At 41.7% G+C, this 24,984-nt stretch overlaps 1 protein-coding gene across 2 annotated transcripts in view; it reads left to right on the top strand.

Moving 5' to 3' along the window:
- The first annotated feature begins 266 nt into the window (after positions 1–266).
- Positions 267–24,984, top strand: part of Clcn5 (chloride voltage-gated channel 5) — a 162,809-nt gene continuing 138,091 nt past the window's right edge. Inside the window, exons 1-3 of one of the 2 annotated variants that reach the window (XM_050160851.1) lie at positions 267–441; positions 1,052–1,154; positions 2,627–2,785. In XM_050160851.1, the coding sequence (XP_050016808.1) occupies positions 2,770–2,785 (16 nt within the window). In that variant the 5' untranslated portion in view covers positions 267–441; positions 1,052–1,154; positions 2,627–2,769. The remainder of the gene's footprint in view (positions 442–1,051; positions 1,155–2,626; positions 2,786–24,984) is intronic. The other variant, XM_050160852.1, reaches the window with a different exon arrangement.

Genomic DNA, 24,984 nt, shown 5'->3' with positions numbered 1-24,984 from the left:
ATCTGCGAACAATGAAACCCAGTGGAGCATTGCTTTTTCCGAATGCAACTGACACGCCCAGTACTCGGGTTGGATCCGCCCAATCCTCATTAAATATGGCTGCAAGCCCAGCTCCCCTATTGCGGTTGCGCGTGTTGAAACTCCTCCCAGCAGCTGCTTCTTGGCCGCAGTTTTCCCCGGGCTGGGCCGAGGTGCCAGGAGAGGGTCCATCGTGGCGCGCATGCGCAGACGTCGTCTGGGCAGAGCTGAATCTCCGAGGCGCCTGTCACATGAGCCGCGCTCCCGCTCCGCTCCCCCTCCTCCCGGCTGGGCTGTGTGAATGAAGCTCTGCCGGCTACGTGGGGCGCTCGCTCTACTCGCTGTGTGCAACGCCAGAGCCGACTGAGCGCGCTGCCCACCGCCGGTGACCACGGGCTCCGCCGCGCCGGACCTCGGTGACAGGTAAAGGCAAATAGGCTTCCCTTTTCCCAACAGGTCCTTCCCCGGCCGCCGGCCGCCAGCCCACCCGAGGAGCCCCCTGGTACAGCAAGCCGGGGAGAGCACTCGTCTGCCACCACGGTCTCCTACGGAGCTGGCGTCCCCTGTCTGGCCGCCAGTGGAGGAGGTGGACAGGCTGGTTCCAGCCAGTGTGGGGCGGCATCTCCCCGGGAGCCCAGCCCTGTTCTCGGGGCAGGGTCCCTAGGCTGCCCGAAGTTTCCTTGCCAAAGGGCGCCAAGCCCGCCCAGCTTTGAAATCGGGGAGCTCGGCTGCTTGCGACGCCTGTCCAGAGGATAGGGCTGGGTGGCGTTCGCTGAAAAAGCCTGCAGCCGAGGCCGGCTTCTGCTCGTTCCTGCTTTGGATCCACCAAGGGTTTCGCGTGGGTCTTAGTAAAGTCCAGTCCAGACGGTCTGGGCAAAGAAGTTGGTGTATGTGCATTTTCCCTTTTGCTGCCCAAAGCGCTTAGCTGCTGCTTCCCAGGCGTTGGAGCCCTGCGCTCCAGTGCCTTTCCCAGTAATGGAAAGAAAGCTTTAGTTTAACTTTGACGCACTTTTTACCTTTATGAACGTTGCAGAACATATCTGTTGCCTGGAGTTGGACGTGAGTCCGTGTGATAACGTCAGTGGAAGCTGCACCGAGTAAATGAGGGAAACCAGAAGTTGAAGCATTAAAAACCAGTGAGACTCCGTTTTACACATACTTTATAAATGTATTGGTAATTTCTCGGGTTGAATTTCAGAGCTGTTGCATTTCCCCTTGTCCCACAATGCACTGATCAGTACTTCTTTACTGTAAGCAAAATAGAAGGGCAGAAAAAAAAAAAACAAACTTAAAATAAACTGTGCCATGTTCCAGATCAGTCATTGGAGCACTTTTTCCTGGTGAATTCATCCTTGGAGGTTAAGTTTCTTAAACTCTCTTTTTCTTGGACTCCAGGAACCTTTCCTCATCCAAAGGCCGGTCTTTGTTGGCGTTTTTGTGAACTGGCGCACACATGAACCTTTTTGTTCTTTACAGAAAAAGAGGTCATTAAAGAGGGCCAACATGATTCTCTCAAACTAGTATTAGCCTTTTGCATTTGGCTTTAGCTTTTCTGCTTCAGAGTTGCATGTGTTGGTTAAATAAAAGCCATGGAAGTAGAAATTCACCTCCATGTTCACCAGGCCAAAAAAGTGAGTGAGGGTTTTTTTTTTTAATGCTGAGTAAGGAAAATAAATTATTGAAAACTTTTAAAAATGGATAAAATTTAATATATTAAACTTCCAAACCGAACTAAGACCAGCCATCACACACTTTAGGCTTTCCTTCGATTCCTAGCTCCTTTTATATGTTTGGAAACAGTATTGTCTTAAGACTGAATTTGAAGATTAAAATTTTAGTAGTATGTATTGTGTGTGTGTGATGGGGGCGCAGCTCTTTGCCGTTAGTTCTTTCTTTCCATCTTTTCTTGGGTCCCAGGGATTGAACTCAGGCTTGGGCAGCAAGCTCTTTTTTACCTGGTGAGCCTTCTCATCAGCCCCGAATTTGAAAACCCAGCCCTGAGAGGTAGCGGAATTAATTTGATTGCACTTAAATTAATGTTCTAGTTTTATATTTTTCTTTGTCCTGGATTCCTTCCCTCCTTATACAGACAAATATGATATGCTCACTATAGGAAATTTGCAAAGTGAGGAAAGCCCAAAATAAAGCAGAAAGGAAGACCCCTGTCCCAAAGGGTATCGTCGTCCTTTCTTACTTTTTATTATGCTCCTTTTTTTCCATATGCCAGGTCTATTTTAAAACTTTATTCACAGAATTAGCTCTCTTCTCTTTTGATTTCTTCATGAACACGAAATGCTTTAGGGGCAGAGAAAGAATTCAGAGTGTGGAACTTTAAGATAGGGAGCACACAATGGTTATCTCGAGCAACCACTGCTCGTTCTTTGAAGCCCCAGTGATTCATACAGAATCCGTGCAGCAATGGGTGCGGATATTAACTGATGCTGTAGTCCACTCTTTCCCCAGCAACACCCTGCTGCGGAGGGGACCGTGACACTGCTTGTGGATGCTGTCTTTGAAAGAGAGGTTCAGAGGGCGGGAGATCATCTTCAAGAATTTGAAATTCTTTGTTTTCTTTTCAGATTTTCATTTCTCCTGTTTACATTTCCAGGTTTGGGCCCTTAGAATCTTGCAGAAAGCAGAACCAGCCAGTTGCATTTCCATCTCCGCCTTCCTTTAAATCCCCCTTCAAAACTGGGGGCCTCTGGAAAGCTCTGAGCCTGTGACCCCAGCGTGGGAGAAGATAGGTACAAGATGGCCATGTGGCAGGGTAAGAAATTAGCACTTATTCCTCTAACTGGTTTTTCCTCCTGCTGTCTTCCACCCCCACCCAACCCCCAGAGCCAGTGGCTGGCAGCCAGCTGTTTCTTTAATTTAACCCTTTCTTTGCAAGGACAATGCACATCCATTTAAGAGCTGTTGTCGCTTGAAGTTCAAATGCTTTTCAAGTGGCTGTGAGTGGGAATTAGACAAATGTTATGCCAGAAGCATTTCAAAGCCCTCCCTTCACTTCAACATGTATTCCTGGGGATTATGTGTGACATGATTTTTCCCTTTATGGTTTTCATTTGTTTGAAGCAAATTTGTATTATAAGATTCTCAAAAGGAGGGGAGACACACTTTGCTGCCTCTCAAGCTTCCTGTTCTTAATGAAGACTTTCTGGGGGTTTTGGCAGTTGAAAAGACTCACTGAGTGTTACGCTTATATTTTGGCGTTAGAAAGAAAACGCTCACTTTAATATTATAAGTCTGAGAGCAAAGCTCAGCAGTGTTTCGGCTGGAAAATTACCTCTCTTGTTGTCAGTTTCTGTCACATGCAATGTTGTTGGTTTTCGTGGGCTTGGGCATCGCTTTTCAGGATGGTATCAGAATTTTCAGTGCAATCTTATGATCACTGTGGAAGAAATGTGGGTTTAAGAAATGGTTGACAAAACTACCGAGCTGTGTCTAGGACCCACAAAAGGTTCAGGGCCACTTACATGGAATGAGTAAAATAGCTTCAATATCTATGCATATTCAAAGGCTAGATTTGTCTGTGGTTTTAATGAATCTTTTAAAAATGTGTTTGTGATTTAAAACATGTACATACACAAATGTAACAAGCAGTTTTGGTATACACAGATTGCCAGTTTAAAGGTATTTTTTGAAATGGGATTTGCCTTGTATGCTGCCTTTGGTGGGTATTTATCACACACAGTGCAGGGCTGATGAGATGTCTTAGTCAGCAAAGGTGCTTGCTCACTAAGTTCAACTTGAGTTCTATCCTTGAGATTCACACGATGGAAGGAGAGAACAGACTCTCATCAGTTGTCCTCTGACATCCACATGTATGTCATGTGTTGTGTGTGTGCATATGTGCTTGTGTGCGTGTGCCTGTGTATGCAGTTAAGTCCTGAGAAATTCTTTTCATTCAACAAGCAAACCAGGGACAGGAGTAAAGCGCAGAGACTTGGAGCATTCGTTCCTCATGATCTGGGAGAGACAGACTTCTGAATAAACTGTGTCGCATTAAGCAAGTATTACCATAGGGAGAGGTGGAAAATGAGATGCAAGCCTAGAGAAGAAGCATGGTGAACTTTGAGGTTTGAGCTGCTCTAAAAATGAGTAGGAGTTGGCCATATGGATCCATGAGAGGAATTGCGATCCAGCCAGACAGAGAGGCACTGTTCAGGAACTTCCCAGCTTGCTTTGTTTGCCTGGTGTGAGATGAAGCAAGGAAGGTAGTTGGAGGGCAGAAAATAAAGAACCTTATATGTTCTAGGAAGGCTTTTCCACTTTATCCTGGACACAAAGATTCTAAAGAGGGAAGTAACACAACCAGATTTTGTTGTAGAAAGATTACTTTGGCAGCAGTGCGGAGACAGGAAAAAGCTGGGACTCATTGAGAAGTTTTCTCAAGTTGTGCCTTAGGGGAAATATAGTGAGGGTCTGGAAAGAGCCACGAGGGTAGTGAGGTTGGCAAGAAAACGGGGAGATCGAGAATGTTTCGAGGCTGGATCTAACAAAAACTGACCCCGGCCTGACAGCCAGCTTGGGCATGGAGTTGGTGGTGCCATTTGTTCTCTGAGATGGGGAACACGAGAGGTGGCTGAAGGGGATGATGGAAGCTAGTGAGCTAAACTTTTGACCTGCTTGGTTCCTTTTGATTCCTCTGGGCTGTCAGGTTGATGTTTCAAAGGCATTTTTGAAATAGTGTAATGCCTGGAGTGTGTGCGGGAAGGAATCTACTTTTGTTCCTCGTGATGCGTATCAAGTTTGTAGTTTTCCTCTACGTTTGCACAGATTCTTTAGTTGTTAATGATGTATTGTTTGACAGTAAAATATTGTAATGTTTACTGATTAACCATTATTAATAAATAAATCAAATTCCATATTTTCTTAGTACCATATTTATGAGCGTAGGCTCCGACACGTGATCTGCTTTACATCGACTGAAAACTCATTTTGTTAAGAGGGAAGGGGTCTACAGAATTTAGCATTTAGGATCACTGCAGTTTATTGGCCTTTTTTGGGTAACTTTTGAAGGAAAAATGATAGTCACAGATTAGCCATGTGAGTCTGGATTGAACTCCTGACCTTGTCACTTGATAGCCGTGGGTATTTAAACCCTCTGTGACTCAGTTGTCCTCCTTTGTAAATGAGAAAGAGAGCAGAACTTTCTATATAAGGTTGTGAAGATGAATTGAGTTTTATGAAAGCACCTAAGCCTAGTACTGTAGAAATGCGTGCCTACGTTACGGTCGTGAGACATTTAGTGTGGAAAGGTATTCAGCATTTAGTCAGAGCTGCTACTGCTGCCAGCTGTCACTAGTGTTTTACTATGGTTTGGATGGGACCGGAGTCCCATTCTGTAGAGGTCATTTCAGGTTGTCTCTACAAGTCCTGCTAGCTAATAGGCAGTGTGGCTGGCTCTTCAAGTAGAGGTTTTGATCTGAAGAGATTCTTAGGAAACATATAACTCTGTCCTAACGTCCAAGAGTTCAGGGTGCCCAAGATCAGATCGTGGCAGGTCCTAGTGACAGGACTAACACCAAGGGTCCAGATTCTCTGTTCTGTTGTTCTTTTCATGGGTTCACAGAAGAGAGAATGTGTGGGCCTGTCCCCGGACCAGGGAAGCTTTTGCATTAGTTTCTGGAGGTAACTCATTGGGAAATTTTAAGAGCTGACTATCAGATCTTTTTGGTTTCTTGGGCCAGTGTTGTCCAGTCCTTCGTGGAGCATCTGATCAGAATTCGTATACCTCCTCCACATGGCCACCATTATTACTTTGGCCTAACTCAACGGAGCCCTCTAATATGTAGTCCAGCAACCTTAAACAGTATGCAGAGCGCACGTTCATATTTCTCATAGATGAAGGTCAGCATTAAGAATCTCATGGGGTTTGGTCTAATGGTTAAGAAAGCACTGAAGAGGAGACTAGCTGGTTTAAAGTTATAAAGAGGCTTGTTCTTTATAACTAGTGTCGACTGACCCCAAGTTGTATCCTGGGTCCTACAGATGCAGTGGTCTAGGAAAACAGATAGAGATGGTCAGCTAGGGAAATGGCTAAAGACAGCTCCAATTAATAAAATGGTTTATCTAAAAAATGTGCTAAAGTAATTTGAGAAAGAATTATATCTACATAAACTTAGGAGGATTCAAATAGTTTTTAGTACTAAAGGAGGGAGGCTATCTGTGCTTTAAAACCTATTTCTGCTTAGGTCTTACCCCCTCCCACCATTGGAATTCAGTCCTAAGACCCAGCCTTTAAAGGAGCTCTGTGAGCAATTCTGATGTCTAATCTTGTTTGGGAACTGGTGCACTAAAGAATTAAAAGTTAAAGAGAGCGAAATGATAAAAGAACCTGAAAATAGGGAATGACATAATCTTGAGGTAGATATTTATATTCATAATAGCCAAGGTAGATTTAATAAAAAGATTAATAATTATATAACAATTTAAAACTTAACTATACAAACCATAAAGTTAATGAGGAAACTAGGAAAAATCACACTAAAGTTCATTGTGTTTAACACAGAAAGACGAAAAATGAATATTTTTACTAGAAAACCATGCAATGGATGGGGGGAAATACACCAGGAAAATACATAGCAGGAGAAATTCATATGGCCAGGAGACATGAAAAAAATGTGAAAGAAAGGGGAGTTAGAACAGACCGGCATGCACTTCTCTCAGGTATAATTGTGCGGAGATTCCAAAGTCATGGCAGACTCGGCTGATGAGAGCACGAAGAAGCAGCTGTTCTCATACACGTCTAGCGAGAATGCCAATGAAGGAAACGTGAAGAATGTTTGCAAGTAGTTAATTTTCTTTCTTTCTTTCTTTCTTTCTTTCTTTCTTTCTTTCTTTCTTTCCTTCTTTCTTTCTTTCTTCTTCTTCTTCTTTTTTTTTCTGAGACAGAGTTTCTTTGTTAGCCCTGGCTGTTCTGCAACTCACTCTGTAGACCAGGCTGGCCTTGAACTCAGATCTGCCCGCCTCTCCCTCCTGAGTGCTGGGATTAAAGGTGTGCTTATATATTGCCCAGTTCTTTTGAGTTTATCCTAAGGAAAGAATTAAAGATGGTGCTCCAATGATATATGAATAAAGATACTAACTGTAGCTTTTTCTGTGTGGGGAAAATTGGTGACATTTGCATTCTATTGCAGTCATATAGTGGAATTCTGTAGGTCCTAAAAGGGATAATGTGTTTTATTTATTAACTTAGAAATAGACTTATGATATAACGTTACATGGGGAGAAACGCAATTTCAAATGATTAATAGTTCAAAGTCTGGCCTGTTGTGTTTCTTAGTATTTCTCAACTTTACCATCAGCAAAATATTGGTAAGAGCCGGGTGGTGGTGGCGCACACCTTTAATCCCAGTGCTCAGGAGGCAGAGGCAGGTAGATCTCTGTGAGTTCGAGACCAGCCTGGTCTACAAGAGCTAGTTCCAGGACAGGAACCAAAACCACAGAGAAACCCTGTCTCGAAAATAAAAAACAATATTGGTAAGATAGTACTAACCTAATAGTTCCTAACTCCTGTGCTCATTAGGGTTACCTTGGATTTCTTTAAAAATGTTTCAAACTGGGCTTGGAGAGATGGCACAGCAATTAAGAGTAGGGACTCATTTTCCAGAGGACCTGCATTTGATTCCCAGCACCCACATAGTGACTCACTGTCATCTGTAATTCCAGCCCCAGGGGATCTGCCGCCCTCTTCTGGCTTCTGAGGGCTTTGCATGAGTGTGGTGCACAGACATACAGACTGGCAAAATACTCATACACATAAAATAAAATAGAAGAAAACCATTCTCAAAGCTTCATTTAAGCCATATAAATCTGATTCTCTCCAGTTGTGGTGGTCTACAATTTAATCTCAGGATTGAAGAGGCAGAGATAGGCAGATCTCTATGAGTTCAAGGTTACCCTAGTCTACCCAAGTGCCTTCCAGTCCAGCCAAGACCACACAGACAGTGTCTCAAAAAAATATCAGTCTGATTCTCTGGGAATGGGTGGATTAATCAGTATTTTTTAAAGTACTCCCTTCCCTGTGATTTCAATGTGCAACCAAGTTTGGGAGTCACTAAGCAGTGGTTGAAAAGACTAAATGGGGGAAAATACCTGTATCATATGTGGATTTAATACATAATAACTATTGTTAGGATTTGGAATTATTAATAGTGTGATCATATTTTAATGTATGTGTTTGTGTCCATGTATGCATAGTACCAATACAAATCTGAAAGGAAAGCAGGCATGGTGGTATACTTCTATATTCTCAGTATAATCCCAGAACTTGGGAGGTTGAGGCAGGAGGATTGTCATGGTTTTGAAGATAGCCTGGGCTACATAGTTCCAACTAGCCTGGGCTTCAGTGTGAGGCACTATTTCAAAACAACAAAAATCAAACAAGAATTGTCTGAAATGATCCATACAAAAATACTGAATATGTGTAGCACATTAGTAGAATATATGTTTAGTATATATAAGATCCTGGGTTCTGTCCCCATCACTGCAAAACAGTATTAAATAAAAGATACTGAGATGCACATGCCTGCAATCCCAGCACTCGGGAGGCTGAGACTAGAGGATCATGGAGTTTGGGGGTAGCCTGGGCTACAGTGTGAAACCCTGTCCCAATCCCCCAAACCCAAAACAAATGACAAACTTACTTTATTTTACTTTATTACACGATTAGTTGTTAATTAAAACCTTAATTTCTGAAGGAAATATACAGACATATATACACCTTTTACCTTAAAATATTTATAGTACGAAAGCTAGCTATTGTTTCAATACTGGGGAATGCAAATACATTATGGCAGCTCTATTTAGTATAGTATCTGGCCATTAAGAATGAAGACTAATGGCTGAAAATTTGGAGACATTCCTGTGATTTCAGCACTTGGCTGGTTGAGGCAGGAGGAATAAGAGTTTCTGGCCATCCTAAGGCTACAAAGTAAGACTTGCCTAAAAAAAATTAAGACTAATGACTATGCTTACATTTTTTCCCCTTTTTATACATTAGTTTATATTTCAAATTTTATGTAACGAATGTCTATTACTTTGAAAAGCAGCTGAGAAGTGATTTGGAAATGAGACAGAAAAGTCTGTGGACTTGCAAAGAATGCCTCTAAGAAGTAGTGCAGAATTTCGTGTGTCTGGACAGGGTGCCACTCACTCTGTCCTCACACCTTTGAGTACGAGGAGAAATCAGGTCTTGGCGAGTTTGGTTAGAGCAGGCATTTTGCTATTAATACTTCCTTCCACAAGTACTCTTAAGTTTTGGCTGTCTCTACAGTTGATCCTACAAAAAAGAAAAACCCTTGGGCATGAAAGTGGAGACGAAGCGATTCTGCTAAACAAAATAGGAAATGACATTGCGTTTGATGAAAAGTAACATAATACGTCCCTGTATATGTAAAAAGAAAACAGAGGAAGCTTATAATAAAATGCATCGTTGCAATGATAAACGAGTCTGCTGGCTTTGAATGCAAAGCAACTAGAAGTTTAGACCTTGTGGGTTTATCTTTTCTTTCCCCTCGCAGTGTATTTGTAAACACTGGAATGCTTCAGTGATTTGACTAGCGTGTGGGAGGCCAAGCTGGAGTTACAAAGCAGTCAAGCTGCTTACAGAGCTTTGGTGTGAAGTCTGGCTTGCTAATTGGGCCATTATTATCTAGAAAAATCCATCTGCTCCTGACTCTTGACCAAAATGTTAGCATCCTTTTGAGTCTCCAGTAAGAAGCAGGCTTTTATTGCAGTACCAAGGAAGCAGAATCTACCCCATTCCCCCCTCCTCTCTGGCACAGTGCCTCCCTGTGGCAGGTGCTCAAGAATTGAGTTTGTTTGTTTGTTTGTTTTTGGTTTTAGAGACAGGCTCTGTAGCTTTGGAGCCTGGAACTCGCTCTGCCTCCCAGAGTTCTGGAATTAAAGGTGTGTGCCACCACCACCCTGCTAAGAATTGAGTTCTTTGTCAATTAAAAAAAGCATTAATAATGTACAAATATAATACAAATAATAAAGGAATTTTTTCCCTCTTTATTCCTTTTCTACAACTCACCAGAGGGTTTGAAATGAAAGGAGAAAGGATTTTGATAGCAAGTATTGAAGTAAAGGGAATTTTGTTACTTTGTTCTTTCCCAAGCATGCAGCTGTGGAGGAAACCCAGGACCTGGTATCTGGTATGATTGCCTTTGAACCCAGCTTTGCCATTTGGTAACTAAAATTACCTCAACTCCAAAAGACTAAGTTGTCTCATTAAGGGTCAAATCTAGTCTTGGGAGACAGTTGCTGCTCTTATATCCTGCCTCGGTCACTCTTAGCTGTTGGCAAGTTCTTGAGTCGCTCGCGCCTCACCTTCCTCACCTGTAAAATGGGCTGGGTAAAAATAGCTGCTAATTAGCAGTGATCAGTGGAGCCATCATCAGAGGGTTACTGGAAGGATTGAATGAGGCCATTTACAGTTCTAGCCCTCTTGTCACTGCCTGGAGGTTGTTCACAACTTACAAATGCTAGCTAGCCTTTGCCACTGTAATTTACCAAACACATATATAATAAAGCGTGCTTCACGTAAGTCTAGATGTGATTGAGTTAATCATGGAATCATTGGTAGCTGTGGCATCAACAATGAAGTAAGTTATTAAAGGGATAGTCTTAATCTGGAAAGTGGTTGGCCTGTGACCCGTTCAGATGTTTAGTCTTGCCGAGGAAGAAGTTGAGACAGTCTAGGCCACACAGCTGCCTCAGGATACCTAGAGCCAGAACCAGACCCCAGGGCTTGTGATAATGGTTCTTTTTTTTTTTTTTGATCTACCTGTCTCCTTATCCCTTTTGTATTGTGTTGCTGCCTTCAGAGCTCCACTAAGTGTGTGTGTGTGTGTGTGTGTGTGAGGGATGGAGGCTGGGGACCGAATCTGAGGCCTTGGGCATGCTGTGTGAGCCCCACAGAACTGTGGCTCCAGATTTCCCTTTACTTTTTATTTTCATTTGAGGCAAGATCTCCTTAAGTTGCCCAGGCAGACCTTGAACTTTTGGTTTTCCTTTCTCAGCTTCCTGAGTAGATGGGATTGCAGGCGTGCACCCATCACCAAGCTGGGCTAGCTGCTCACTGTTTATCTTCCCTTGCTGTGCCTTGTTACTGTGAAGAGTGTCCCTTTAAGGCTGAAAAAAATCCTTTTCACCGAGGTTTCTGGGATTTGTTTTTGTCACCATGCTAGCATTTTTGAGATAAGTTCTTAGGCTTTAACCAGAATTATGATTCAGAACTTCCTGTTTCATGCCTTTCTGTGTGTCATGGGGAGGGGAGGCAGGACTTGAGAGCTCGCTGTTGGTCCGCTCTTCTTCCTAGCGTCTGGTAATGCCCCGATATTTATAGACCTGCGGTAGGACGAAAGAACCTATTGATAGTTAATAGTGCGGAGCGCTTGTCTTTGCCGTGTCATAGTTCGAGGCTTTTCAACTCAAAGCTGTCTGGCATTAAGTGGTGTTTCATTGTGTTTCTTCAGGGTTTCTGTCCTGACTACTACCGTGAGAAGTAGAGCACCCTAGATATTCGAGTGTAGAGTAATGAAAGTGATCCAAGGTAGGGACCATCCGGTAGAAGTGAAGTGGTCACTACAGGTGTGTGAGGTACTTGGACACTGAGTTCTTCTTTCTTTCGGCCATCAGCCTTCCAAACATACCTGTCCTCTGGTGAAATCAGCCTTTTGATTCGCCGGCTGTGTTCTGTACTCTAGTGTGTAGCCCTAACTGTATTTACCTAGTACTTCTGTTACCAAGACAGAGCGCATTTAGGGTAGCTACCATGCACTGAAGGTAGTGCTTACTGAATCTTCCTTTAATGAGTAATAGCTGGACTAATCCAGCTCTTAAGCGACGGAATTTTTTTTTTTTTTTTTTTTTTAGATTGTAAGATTTAGACAGTGGATTCAGTCTAGATGAAAACCTCGCAAGGCCCCTGGCAACACCACCCATAATTATCGCTAACACCGGGGATGCCACATAATGGTGTGATCCAGTGCATTTCCCACTCACCCATAATTAGTTTGAAGGCATTAGCAAGGGAGACACATTTTGAATATGTAAGAACTTAACACATCAGTATACTTACCACATAATATGATCTAATTGAGAGATTCTGTGAGTGTTACAGAGAATAAGGTTTCCCAGTGGTGGCAAATGTCTGTAGGCATCACTGTAGAGAACGTAATGAATTATATGGGGGAAGAATCTTGTTTACTAGTTCATGTTTTAAAAAGAATAACTTACCTGTTAATTACGAGGGCACTCTGGAAGAAAGACCAAGCAGCTACTACTTCCTGAAGCAGAAACAGGGAACTAGTTATTTAACACAATAATTGGAAAGTACAGGTCTTTTGGTTACCATTTAACAGTTTTTTTTAACTGTTTATAACCAAGTGTCTTAGTTGTGGCTGGTACACCCTGCTGTGATTTTCCTTGTTCTCTGCCCCCGTCCAAATGCAAATTTAGAGGGTACTTCAGGAAGTTGAGACCTGAGGGTTGACTCAAAGGCCTACTTCAGTGCACAGTTGGGGGCAGTATAAATTGTTGGACTCAGTTGGCTGGGAAGTCATTCTGAAAATGTAAAGTGCTCAGTGAATCTGCTTTAAAAATCAACTACATGAACATCAGTTATTACAAGGTTGTTGGCTACCTCATTCTTGTCATCTTTTGGTGCTGTCTGTGTTAAACCTTCTGATCCTTCCACTACCATCCCTTTGGTCTGACAACCTGTGGGCCACCTCTGACTTCTGGAGTTCAGGCTCCTCTTGCTTTAGTCTCCCCAGATTTGGAATTACAGGCCTGTGGCACCATGCCCAGTTCACTAACACCAATCTTAATATCCATTACTAGAGGCCAGGTATATTAATTATGGTATATATCCACTATGGGAAACTGTTTGTGTAATTTAAAGGGATGAAGTATATTTCTATAGAGATAGGGAATGATACCTAAGATACATTTTTTTTTTTTGAGAGAGGGCTTCATGTAGTCCAGGCTGGTCTTGAATTCACTTTGTAGCCATGACTGGCCTAGAACTCCTAATCTTTCTACTTCAGCCTCTCAAGTCAAGGGATTTCAAGTGTGGGACACCATGCCTGGCTTACGATACATTGTAAGTAGGGGGGAAAAAGATGCAGATACTGAGAATTATAGGATCCCATTTGTACAACTCAAAGAGGGGGGTGTTATGAGATAGCCATGAATTTGTAAGTGTCCCCTTCCATTGTGTTCACTGCCTTCCTCCCATCTCTTGCGCCTGGGATGGAGCCAGGGTCTCGCACATACTAGGTACGCACTCCGCCACTGAGCCCTGTACACCTCCAGCCCTCTTAGTGTGTGTATGCATGTGTAAACACACATGCTCTGAAATGTGTAGAATGTTGCAGAAGAAACACTTCCTAGGTGTTTTGTTGATTAGAGGTGACAGGGTTAGGGATTTTCAGTTTTCACTTGGCGTCTATTTCCTGCTTGACTTAATACCATCCTGATCTATAATATCTCCAGATAACAAAGTTTGCATGAAAACCCATACCTTTCTGAACTCTTTCCTGAATTCTGTTCATCTATGCTGAGAAAAGAAACGTGGTGTAATGGTTGAGGTGGGAGGTCAGTTTGAAATGCACGGGGCCAAATCCAAAAAACTAATGGCCTCTAGAAAAACCACCAATGAATTATTGCAGCTGGATACATTGGGAGAGATGTTTGTTAACTATTAATGATTTAAAAGGTAAGAGTAAATTAAATAAAAATTGTTTTTTATTAACTTTTAAAAACGAAATAATTGCCAGACATGGTGGCGCACGCCTTTAATCCTGGCAGTTGGTAGGCAGACGCAGGCGGATCTCTGTGAGTTCGAGGCCAGCCTGGTCTACAAAGCGATTTCCAGGGCAGCCAGAACTCTGTTACACAGAAAAATCCTGTCTCAAAAAAGAAAACAAAGAAAGAAAGAAAGAAAGAAAGAAAGAAAGAAAGAATAAAAAAAAGAAAAAAAAGAAAGAATTATATTTATATCATTAGTTTGATGTTGGGTTGTTTTAATTCATAAGTAGCATAGTAAATGTATTCCTAAAAAAAGTTAAAAATTGAATGTGTCAGTGTCTGGGATGGTGGCTGTTGTTCTTGTTCAATTTGAATATTGTTCTGCTCTTTAAGTTAAAATTTCTTGAACCTTTTGCTTAAGGATCTGAGATGAAATGTAAGTATAAACTTATGTTTGAGATAGAGAATATGAAAGCCTAATGTTTGCCTTGGAAGATTTTGATTAAACCTTCAATATTTTGGGGCTTTTATTTGACCCATCTGTCTCAAAAGGAGGACTTTGGCCTGTGATACAAGAAGTCGAAGGGATGTCCATCTGAATGTCCCCTTGACTTGACTAATCCTTTGCTGAATTATGGGCAGTCAGAGACAGAGGACGTGAGGGGAAACCTGAGCTGATGTATGCTAAAAACCTGTAATTGGCTGTCTTGGGTAATGGATTTCCCACCCCACAGTAAAATATTTTGATTTGATGGGAGTTAAGAAAGGGAAGTCCTAATAATAGTATTAATAATGATAATATGGGAGTTAATAAAGAGGAGTAATGATACTAATAATAAACAACTATCATTTATTAAGTACTTACCATGCGTAAGTTAAAGTGCCTTGTGTGGATTATCTTTAATCTTAACAACAACTATTTAAGGGTCAGGGAGTAGGGCAGAGAATGGTTGCACTTTCTTTTACAATTGGAACTGATGGAACATGGGTCCATGGCAACTTCATTAAAGAACCAGTGCTCTAGGGGTCCAGTGCCGAATATCCTGTTTCTACTGCTTCTCTCAATGGTGTGATGGCTAGTTAGGGCAGAAGTCAACTTCCTATTAGCGTCCTCTTGGTGCCTTCTTTTATTTCTGGAGGTGAGCAGAGCTATAAGAACACCTCTAGCAGCTGAGCCACCCCTGCAGCCCAGGTTGTGATCTTCATAGCAAACAGAACAAGCTCAAGGATGTAAGAAAGGTCAGGGGTCTTGAACACATACTCTGGGAAGAAGTAGACTCTACTTCTATGGCAGAATTCTTTATTCTTTCTAAATTTAAGTAATTTTGTGACTATCTTGTATTTGTAAGACATTACTTTATATGTGGGTAAGATTCAGAAACAGACCATGATCCTCCTGCAAAGAAGAAAAAAAAACTAGTCTAAGGAAATGAAAACACCTGCACAAATAACTGTAAGAAAAATAATGTTGGAGATATATTCAGGAACGCTTTGGAATGCTGCTTCTTTTGGGATTTGGAATGTCTACCGAAGGCCCACCTGTTGAAGGCTTGGTTCTCAGCCCGTGCTGCTCTAGGGAGGTGGGAGAGCCCCTGAGGTAGTCAGAATGGAACGTAGATGATTTGAAGATATGCCCTTGAAGGGAATTTTGAGATCTTTGCCTCTTCTTTTCCTCTCTTTTGCTTTCCTGGTGTCGTGAAGTGAGCAGCTTCCTCTGTCACGTGCTCCTGCCAGGCGCACACCGTGCTACCACAGCGAACTAGCCATACATTGGCCGAAACCTCCGATAGGTATGAACCAGAATAAAATGGAGGTTGGTTCTTCTCAGGTGTTCGTTCTGGTAATGGATGGGTAACTAACACAAATGCCATAGGAGTTTGGCAGTTGTATTGAGGTAGCATTTGAAGTCCACTGTGTAAGCGTTCTTGTAAAACTTGCAGTGATTAAGCAGTGGCTGAGTGTAGGGCCTAACCAGTGGGAGCCGGAGCACATGAGACATTTCGTGGGAAGCAGGAAGTATGAGGAGAGCGGCGTGGGAGATGGGTAGTGTATATTGTAACTTCGTTAGGTAAATTAAAGCCAGTGTACTCATTACAAAAATAGATCATGGATTATAAGTTAAATACCTTCATCTCAAATATTTTCATTACAAAAATAGATCATGGATTATAAGTTAAATACCTTCATCTCAAATATTAGCTACAAAAATCATCATTTCTGTGAAAACATTTATTTTTTTGTCTGAAAAATATACATGGGTATGTGTAGTAATTGGAAAATAACTCAAAAAGCGATGCCTCTTGACAACCCAAATTCCCTGTTAAAGTTGCATATTGTATTATTGAGTCTGGGTCATAAACAGTGACACCTTGAGACTTGATGCTTGTATCAACTTAATTCCCAGGGAACTGAGGCTAGTTACAGCAGACTGTCCAGAGTAGCGGTTTTCAACCAAGGATGGTTTTGGTCTCTAGGGACATTAGGGAACATCTGGACACATTTTGATTCTCACAACAATGGAGAGGTGTTACTGGCAGGTAGAAGATCAGGAAGCTACCTAAGTATTCTATTTTGTACTGGCCAGTCCTCTGCAACAAAGAATTCTTTGTAAATAATAGTGTCGGTGTTGGCTAGTGCAGAGGAACCCAGATGTAGGGAAGTTGGAGCAGAATTTGGAGCGATTCATCAAGTCCCTACTGTTTTTGTCCGTGTCCTCTCATTCCAGCCTTTGTTACCTAGTTGAAAGCTGGGGGCTATGCTGCCCTGGCTGTTTAGATTTCAGTGGTAGCAGCTTCAATAGTAGATAGATGAGCAATTTATTTGCTTTCCTAAGTATTCTGTTTATATAATGATTATTTACCATTAACTAGTCTCTAAGCTTTATAAATATTCACTATCCCTCCAGGGAAACTTACTTAAAGAGAACTAAACAAGGGAGCTGAGACTCTGTGAAGTGTTATCTTGCATGCTTTTGTTTTTTTTTTTTAATAGATCTTATCTTAAAAGTGAGCTACAGCAGCTCTGGAGTGCCCCAGGCCATATTGTGATTTACTCAAGATTGAAGGCAGAAATCAAACTCTTTGATGCCAAAGCTGAGGTTCCTTCAATTTGGCCTTGGCTTCTGCATTTCTTTGCTTTCTGTCTCCTGAGGAGCACAATTAAATGTTTGACTGAGACTGTATATTCTTGGATTTGGGCAATGTGTAAATACAGCCAAGAATATTCAACCTGTTGTATTTTAGAAGGCATCAAAACAATCTAAAGTATTTCATAGTGGACATACATTACATTATTCACCTCTTGACACAGATAGTATATTACAGCAGGGGCAGGGGAGATGACTCAGCAGTTAAGGGCAATGTTTGCTCTTCCAGAGGTCCTGAGTTCAATTCCCAGCAACCACATAGTGGCTCACAACCATCTATGATGGGATCTGATGCCCTCTTCTGTTGTGCATGAAGACAGAGCACTCATATACACAAAATACATAAACTATAAAGAAGCTTTTTTTTAAAAGAAATATTATAGCAAATAATAGGAAACCTTAAAGGCAGTTGGAAGGCAAAGGAACAGTTAGTATAACACAGCTGGATGACATTGCTTTAAGCTGCCATTTTGAAGAATTTCGCATGTTGGACAGCCTCCCAAATTATATTTGTCTAAAAGTTTGGATTTTTAAATGTGTAAAAATAAGATTTTTCTATTGCTCTTAGCTGCCCTGCTTAGCTTAGTAGATAACTACTTAAAAGACAGAAAAGTAGAATTGACATTGATTTGCTTTTATGAACTTTGATGACATATTGTTATTTTAACTCCTTTTTAAAAATAAATGGATAATTATTGTGATAGTTAATAGTTACTGAGCCCTTACAGTTTTCCAGGTAATGTTTTAATTTAATTGTAATTAAATTACAATTAATTAATTGTGTGTGTGTGTGTGTGTGTGTGTGTGTGTGTGTGTGTGTGTACAACTTGCAGCCCTTGGGTTTTCTCTGCCCATTTGCGTCCGGGAACGGAATCAGGTGGCCGGACTCGGCAGCGGGTGCTTTTACCCCAACTCATATTGCCAGCTCCCAGATACTATTTTAAAGCATTTATAGACATTTTCCACTGCAGTCCAGCTATATAAGGTTAGCAGTAATATTCTTTTTAAACTGAAGAAGGTGGGGCAAAGAAGCGTTAAGTAAATGACTTCCATAGCTAATAAGTAATTTCTGGAATGAATGTGTATATGCTATAAGTATAAATGTACAGTGGATTTCAAGGACTCCATATACAGAAGGATCTAAATACTATAATAACATTTTCATTGGTTACCGATGGAAATGATACCTTTTGGTATGTGTTTGATTCAATATGGTGTTCTATATCATTTCACTTGATTCTTTTTTACTTTTCTTAATTTGAGCATTTAGAAAATTTAAAATTGCCTGTGTGGCTTTTATTTCTGTTAGAGGGTATTGTCATGGAGTGTTTTATCAAGCCGACGCTTAGAAGTGTGGAATGTCTCACCCTTGTATCACGTACATGAGACTAACTAAAAGCAGAAGCCAGGAAAGGTTCAATACACGGGGCTGAGTTAGCTGCTGCAGCCGTTCCTGAAGGAGGCTATTGCACCTACCCTGTAATGACTGTGTTGTTAAGGTCGAGGAGCAAGGGAGCCGTTAGGCTTAGGAGCATATTAGTGTTTTACTTCCAACTCTTGAACAACCGTGTCAAGCATTGTGTCAATACTGTGGCTCATATCGAATTATTGACTTGACTCTTTCCATTAAGAATTTATAATATAGGAAAAGGATTACACATATATAATGAGAGGTAGAAAGAAAGAACTCAGAATCCGAAGCGGACAGTAGTGATTGGCAGCTAGATTCAAGAGGGAAGGTTAGGAAAGAGGACTTTTGAGCTGGCTGAAGGAAAACAAATAATAGGAAAAGCAGATATTGGGGACCGGTCCCCGAGTTCAGGTGGTTGTCTGCTCACCAAATGGAGGTGCAAAGCACAAGCTGGAGAGAAGTCAAATAGCTTGAACTCTGAGTCTGGGGTGATCTATCTGTAGCTTGCTATACTTTCCTCAGCTCACTGCTCTCCTGGGCCCACACAGGATCTTCCTATCACAGAACGGATTACATACCTGAAGTCTTTTGATTTCTGAGCTCCGGCATCAGCCAGGCTGCAAGGGTTGATTAGACACATAGCTCACGGCTTCGCTTACGCTATTGGATAACAGAGATGGGCAGGCGAGCAGATAATTTCTTGTTGCAGGTTTTGAGATAAGTGTCTCACTGTGTAATCCTGGCTGTTCTCTATGTAGACCAGAGTGTGCTAGAACTCTTGGAAATTGGCCTACCTCTGCCTCCTGAATATTGGGATTAAAGGTATTCACTCTCACGCCTGGAGGATGAGTTACTTGTTTTAAAACTAGTTAAAATGGCCCCATCTTGAAATGAGATCTAAGTTAAATTGTTTCTTGTCTAGTATGGCAGGCAGGTCATTGTAGCCCCCTCCGCAGGGAGGAGGGGGCAATAAGGTGAAAAGAGGCTGAGAGCAGCACTCTACCAGAAACTCCTTTACTTTGAAGGTGGGCTGGATGAAAAACAGAATCTTCTTACCCCACCAGTATTTCTTGCCAGCCACCGTTGGCTGCTTTGTTGTTTTTGTTGTTGTTTTGAAACATAATCTTATGTGACTAGGCTGGCCTAGCATTTCCTGTGGTGCTGAGGATGACTTTGAACTTCTGATCTTCCTCCATTCCCAAGTACTAGGTTTACATGCCTGTACTACCATGCCTGGCTGATTGCTTTAGTTTTGGGTGGAACATATTTAGCATTTAAAAACTAGCTTTGAGGGGCTGGAGAAATGTCTTAGTGGTTAAGAGCATTGACTGCTCTTGCAGAGGACCCACGAGCACACCTGGATTCAGTTCCCACAACGTCCAATGGTCGCTCACAGTTGCCTGTAACTCCAGTTCCAGAGAATCCAATGCTCTCTTCTGCCATTCACCTGCTTTTGCATGCATGTGCTGTGTTTACACTTCATCACATATACACATACACATAAAATAAGTAACGTTAAAAACTTTGAAAATAAAAGAATATTGTTTTCAAGATGAAATTTGGGGAAAAAACGATATAACTTAAGTACTGGGGTCCTTGAGTCTGTAGCTGTAAGCAGGTTGCCATTGTTTTATTAAGTTTTTTGGCTTGTTGGTTTTGTGCTAATAAAGTTTTGCCTAATTAATATAGAATATGCTACATTGATTCCTTTCTGCTCTCCAGAGGGTCGTAGTCACCTGATGTTTCCTTTTATAGAATCCTGAAATGTTAAAGCTACAGAGGAGTCCTCTTGTGAGACGTTACCATGTCCGTCTCAGTGCGAATTTATAGTGTATTTCCTTTCTTTAAAACTTAGAAATTACTGTAACCTATTCTTGTTAAAAATCAAGTTTTTTAGGCAGAGTCTCATATAGCCCAGGCTGGCTTTTAATTTGCTATACAATTGAGGATGAACATGCACTCTTGATCCCCTGCTTGTCCCTCCCAAGTGCTGGGAATACAGCTGTGCACCACTGGACCCAACAAGTTTTTCATTTGATGTTGTCAGTTGCATCAGCCTTTGTGTTCGTAGCTTAGAGTAGTCTGTATTTTTAATACATGTTCCATCAATTGGTGGGAATATGGATTAGAATAGGAAATATACATAGGTAATTTTTCAGCCATAACTGTAGTTTTCATGAAGTCCATTGTTTTACAACTAATGAATTCCCAAGCTGCAAATTGTGATATAGCCAAAGTCAATCTTTTTTTTTAAAATTTCTCTCTGTTTGCTTTAGTTTCATATCCTGTTGCTGAGATAAAATACCCTAACAAGTCTATTTGGCTCCCAATTCCAGGAACTTAAGGCAGCTACATCTATAGTCAAGAACAGAGAACATTGAACTAATGCTTGTGCGCTAGTTCTCGGCTCTTATACACGCCTGGAGAATGCCACCACCCACAGTGGGCAGATCTACTCACTAATCAACATAATTCCCAACAGACATGCCCGCAGGTCAATTTATTATGGATGCTCCCTCATCGAGATGCACATTGTGTCAGTTTGACAAAACTAAACACCTAGCTGTCTGTCTGTCTGTCTACCAATATTCCAAAGGTCTGTCTTAACCTCTCTTCACATGCTTGATGCTCTTGTGTATACTTTCAACCATGATTTGGAGCTTTACAGCGAATATTAGCCCTAGACAGGAGCCATGATTGATGTTTAGTCCAAACTGGCCTACCATCCAAGATCCCTAGAACCCTATTACCTGTGAATATCTTGGTCTAGTGCAGCCTTTGGCTAAGGTAAGTAGACCACTCACCCTGCAGTGGCCCTAGCCAGTGATTGTGGTGATGGTTCTAGTTAACTCAGAGGCAGTGGCTCTGGAGTGGGGCTTCCTGAATTTGAATTCTAGCTCTTGACCCTTGGCTAGCTGTGGTTATAGCCTCGGGAAGATCAGCTAAGTTCTCAGTACTTTAATTAAGTTCCCTCATCCATAACAGGATAATGGTGCCCACTTCACAGGATTTTTGTGATGGTTACATCAGATAATGGAGTGCACAGCACCCAAGCTGTCTAGGAGTTTTCTCCTAGGTGCTTTTATAATGGTTATTCCAGCCTCACGAAGATTGAAGTGTTGGAAAGCCCTTCTTACATCAGCCACCTCAAGTCTGTTCCTGACCTCTAGCCTTGAGCAGAAAACTCTTCCCCACTTGCTTCCTTTCCCATGCCACCTAGGGAAGGAGGCTAGTGAAAGCCTGCTGGAGCTGCGGAATGGCTCACACCTGAGATCCCTTGACTCACGGACTGAGACAGCAGGACTGAGGAGAGTCGGCTTGCTTACGTAGTGAGTTCTAGGCCAACCTAAGCTATAGTTTTAGATGCTGTTTCAAACTTACCCCTTAGAAAAGAACAAGGGAAAAAAGTCTGCTGTAAGTGGGAACACATTCTGTTACCTACAATGAGGTATAATAACGCTCCCATTGCTTTTTGGCATATATAATAATTACTTTTCTTCTCTACTGGTTACATTTACTCTTTACCAGGCTAAATAGCTTGCATTATGTTTAGTGTTCATTTTCCTCCCATGTTTTGTTTGAGACAGGGTCTTTTGTAGACCACTCTGACTTTGAACTTGCCGTGTAGTCAAGGATGGCCATGAACTCCTGCTCTTCCTGTCTGCACCTCCCGTGTGCTCGGATTGTAGGCATGCGTCACCATGCGTGGCTGTCATGTTCTTCATCTAACAGGATCTTTAGACACTTATTTGTGGTGCTTTTCTCCAAGACCTGATTTATTACTGTACTTATGCAGAGCACAGTGATGTAATATTGAACTCAACTCCTCTTTCTTTAAAGAATACCTCCTTTATTGCTGGGCATGGTGACCTATGACTACTTGACCAGCTACTTGAAAGGCTGAGGCAACGAAGAAGAGTTTGGGGTCAGCCTGAACAGTTAAGCAAGGCCCTTCTAGAAAAAGAATACTTAGTTTATGGCTGAAATTGAGTGTTCCAGTGGATTGAGGACTATTATCATTCTGTTTACTACAGAATCTTCTCAAATGCACTTCCAATAATCTTGAAGTTTTTTTGCAGACACTCTCACGTGTAAACTAGACCAGCCTTGACCTCACAGCAGTCCCCCTGCCTCAGTCCCCTGAGTACTAGGATTAAAAGGTGAGTGCTGTCACACTTGGCATCCTCAAATATTTTAAAAATATTTTCATTCATCTGCTGTTTTTTTTTTTTTTTTATTTTTGAGACAGGGTTTCTCTGTGTAGCCCTGGTTATCTTGGAACTAGCTCTGTAGACCAGGCAGGCCTCTAACTCAGAGATGCCTGCCTTTGCCTCCTGTGTCCCGGGATTAAAGGTGTGTGCCATCACTACCTGGCTCATTTTTTTAAAGACAAGGTCTCCTGAATCCCAAGATGACTTTGATCCTCCTGTCTCTACTCCCCGAGTATTGGGATTAGAGATTGGCACCCCTACACCTGGTTTCTCCATGTTATGGACTAAAGCAGAGCTCTATGCAGTCTGTGCAAGCACTCTGTCAACGGAGCCGCGTATGCAGTTCACAGTTCCATTTTGATGCTTGAGACAAACATCTCCATTCATTTACTTTTCATATTGTTTGCCCTCTTCCTTGTGTCAGAGACTGCCACAGGGAAGGGATATAAGGTGGGTTCTACTTTTCTCTTCTTTACTTTTCAGCATTTAATCTAGCCTGTCAAAGGTTTGTGATTCTATTTGAAGGCAGATTAGCCCTGTCTCCCTCTTTGATATATGCTTTGTAATTTTTTTCTCCTGACTTGGTTGAAAATGGTATTTGAATAGTGCTAAGTACAGAGATGTGAGGCCTACAAGTAGAACAGCTATGAGGTAAACATTGATCTGTTCACTGTTGTTTGAAAAATCTTTTAAATATGGTATGGTGAATGTGTTTTTAATCCCAGCACTCAGGAGACAGAGGAAGGCAGAGCTTTGTGAGTTCAAGGCCAGCCTGGTCTTCAGCGCGAGTTCTAGGACAGCTATGATGGCTTTTCCTCAAACAAACACTGCCCGCCCCCAACAAAACAAAACACCCACCCTTTTATTTTTAAAAAGTTATACATTCAGATAATTATGGTTACTGCACAGAAGTATACAAAAGAGTTGTTGTAAGAATGAGCGGCCGGGCTGCGTCCCCGGCACCCAGCCGCCCGCATGGCTAGCTTATGCCTGAAATAATTACACGGAAACTGTATTCTTTTAAACACTGCCTGGCCCGTTATCTGTAGCCTCTTATTGGCTAGCTCTTACATATTAATCTAACCCATTTCTAATAAAAGAGTCTTATGTTCTTCTACTGTTTCCTCTAGCTTCCTTCAGTAGTCACAACATCATATATGACTCTAGTATGTATCAAACTAAGACACTTACATGGGTACAACCTACCGAGGTTATGGGGGATGAGACACAAGTAGAAGCGCACTCTAGTCTGTATTTGCTGTGTGCGGTTTTCTCATATGTAGGTTTGCATAATCCCCACCAGTCAAGATGCTGAACTACCACCCATATAGGACTCCTTTCTGCTACCCTTGTATAGCCACGTCCCTTCCTGTTCTTTGTAACCAATCCTGGTAACCACTACCCTGGTTTCCATCCCTAAAATTACATTAATTTTATGAATGCTACATAAACAGAATCATACACAATATACCCTTTTAAGCTGGCTCTTTTCCATTTATCATAGTTTCCTTGACGCTCCACCCAAGTTCTTGAATAGTGATAGTTTGTGCCATTAGCCGTCTCTTTGAGGAAGGTTGTTCACTCCACCATGAATCAGCCTACTTGTTTAATACTCTGGGATACACATCACTGTCTGTCATGAATGTATTACATAAAGAAAATTAGTCTTGACATACTGAAAGCCAAAACCCACTGAAAATCAAAACCCTGAGCCAATGACCTTACTCCAATCTACAGTTCTCATGCACATTGTGTGTAACAATCTGTTTACTAGTCCATTATGAACTGCTTGCATGCATTATGATAACCACTTTTGAGTTTTGGTTTAGTTTTGTTTTTTGAGACAGGATCCTTCTCTATAGACTTGACTTTGCCTGGACTTCATTATGCAGACCAGGCTGTTCTCCACCTTACCAGAGGTCCACCTACCTTTGGCTCCAGAGTGCTGGGATTAAAGGTGTCAAACACTACAACCAGCAACTTTTTGTTTTTAAGGCATTTTGGAAATGTTACAGCTTTGGGAAACTGGGCTGCTGGATGCCAAACTCTATTCTCTCTTCATCTTTCTAGTCTGCCATGATATATATTTTTTTGTGATATTTGGTACCAGGTTCAGAGTCTCACATGTGCTAGAAAAGTTCTCTGCCAACCATCTCACACTTCAGCTCACCATGATTTTTTATTTTTACTTTTTATTTTTTTTGCAGAGATCACCAACAGAAGCTTCTTAATCAGGAGTATAGGTTCTTAAGATCATAGCCTATACTTCATTTGGGCCCACGGAGCCACATCCATTTGAAACTGCCCATTATTTCCCATATTTTAGTATCTTTCTCATCTTTTTTTTCTTTTTTTTAAAATATTTATTTATTTATTTATTAAAGATTTCTGTCTCTTCCCCACCGCCGCCTCCCCTTTCCCTCCCCCTCCCCCAA

Source organism: Alexandromys fortis, unplaced genomic scaffold (assembly GCF_014885135.2).
Source record: "Alexandromys fortis isolate MF-2015 unplaced genomic scaffold, M_Fortis_MF-2015_v1.1 scaffold_83, whole genome shotgun sequence".
Taxonomy (NCBI): Eukaryota; Metazoa; Chordata; class Mammalia; order Rodentia; family Cricetidae; genus Alexandromys; species Alexandromys fortis.
Note: the sequence above shows the minus strand (reverse complement) of the source record. Positions and strands in the feature narration are given on the sequence as shown.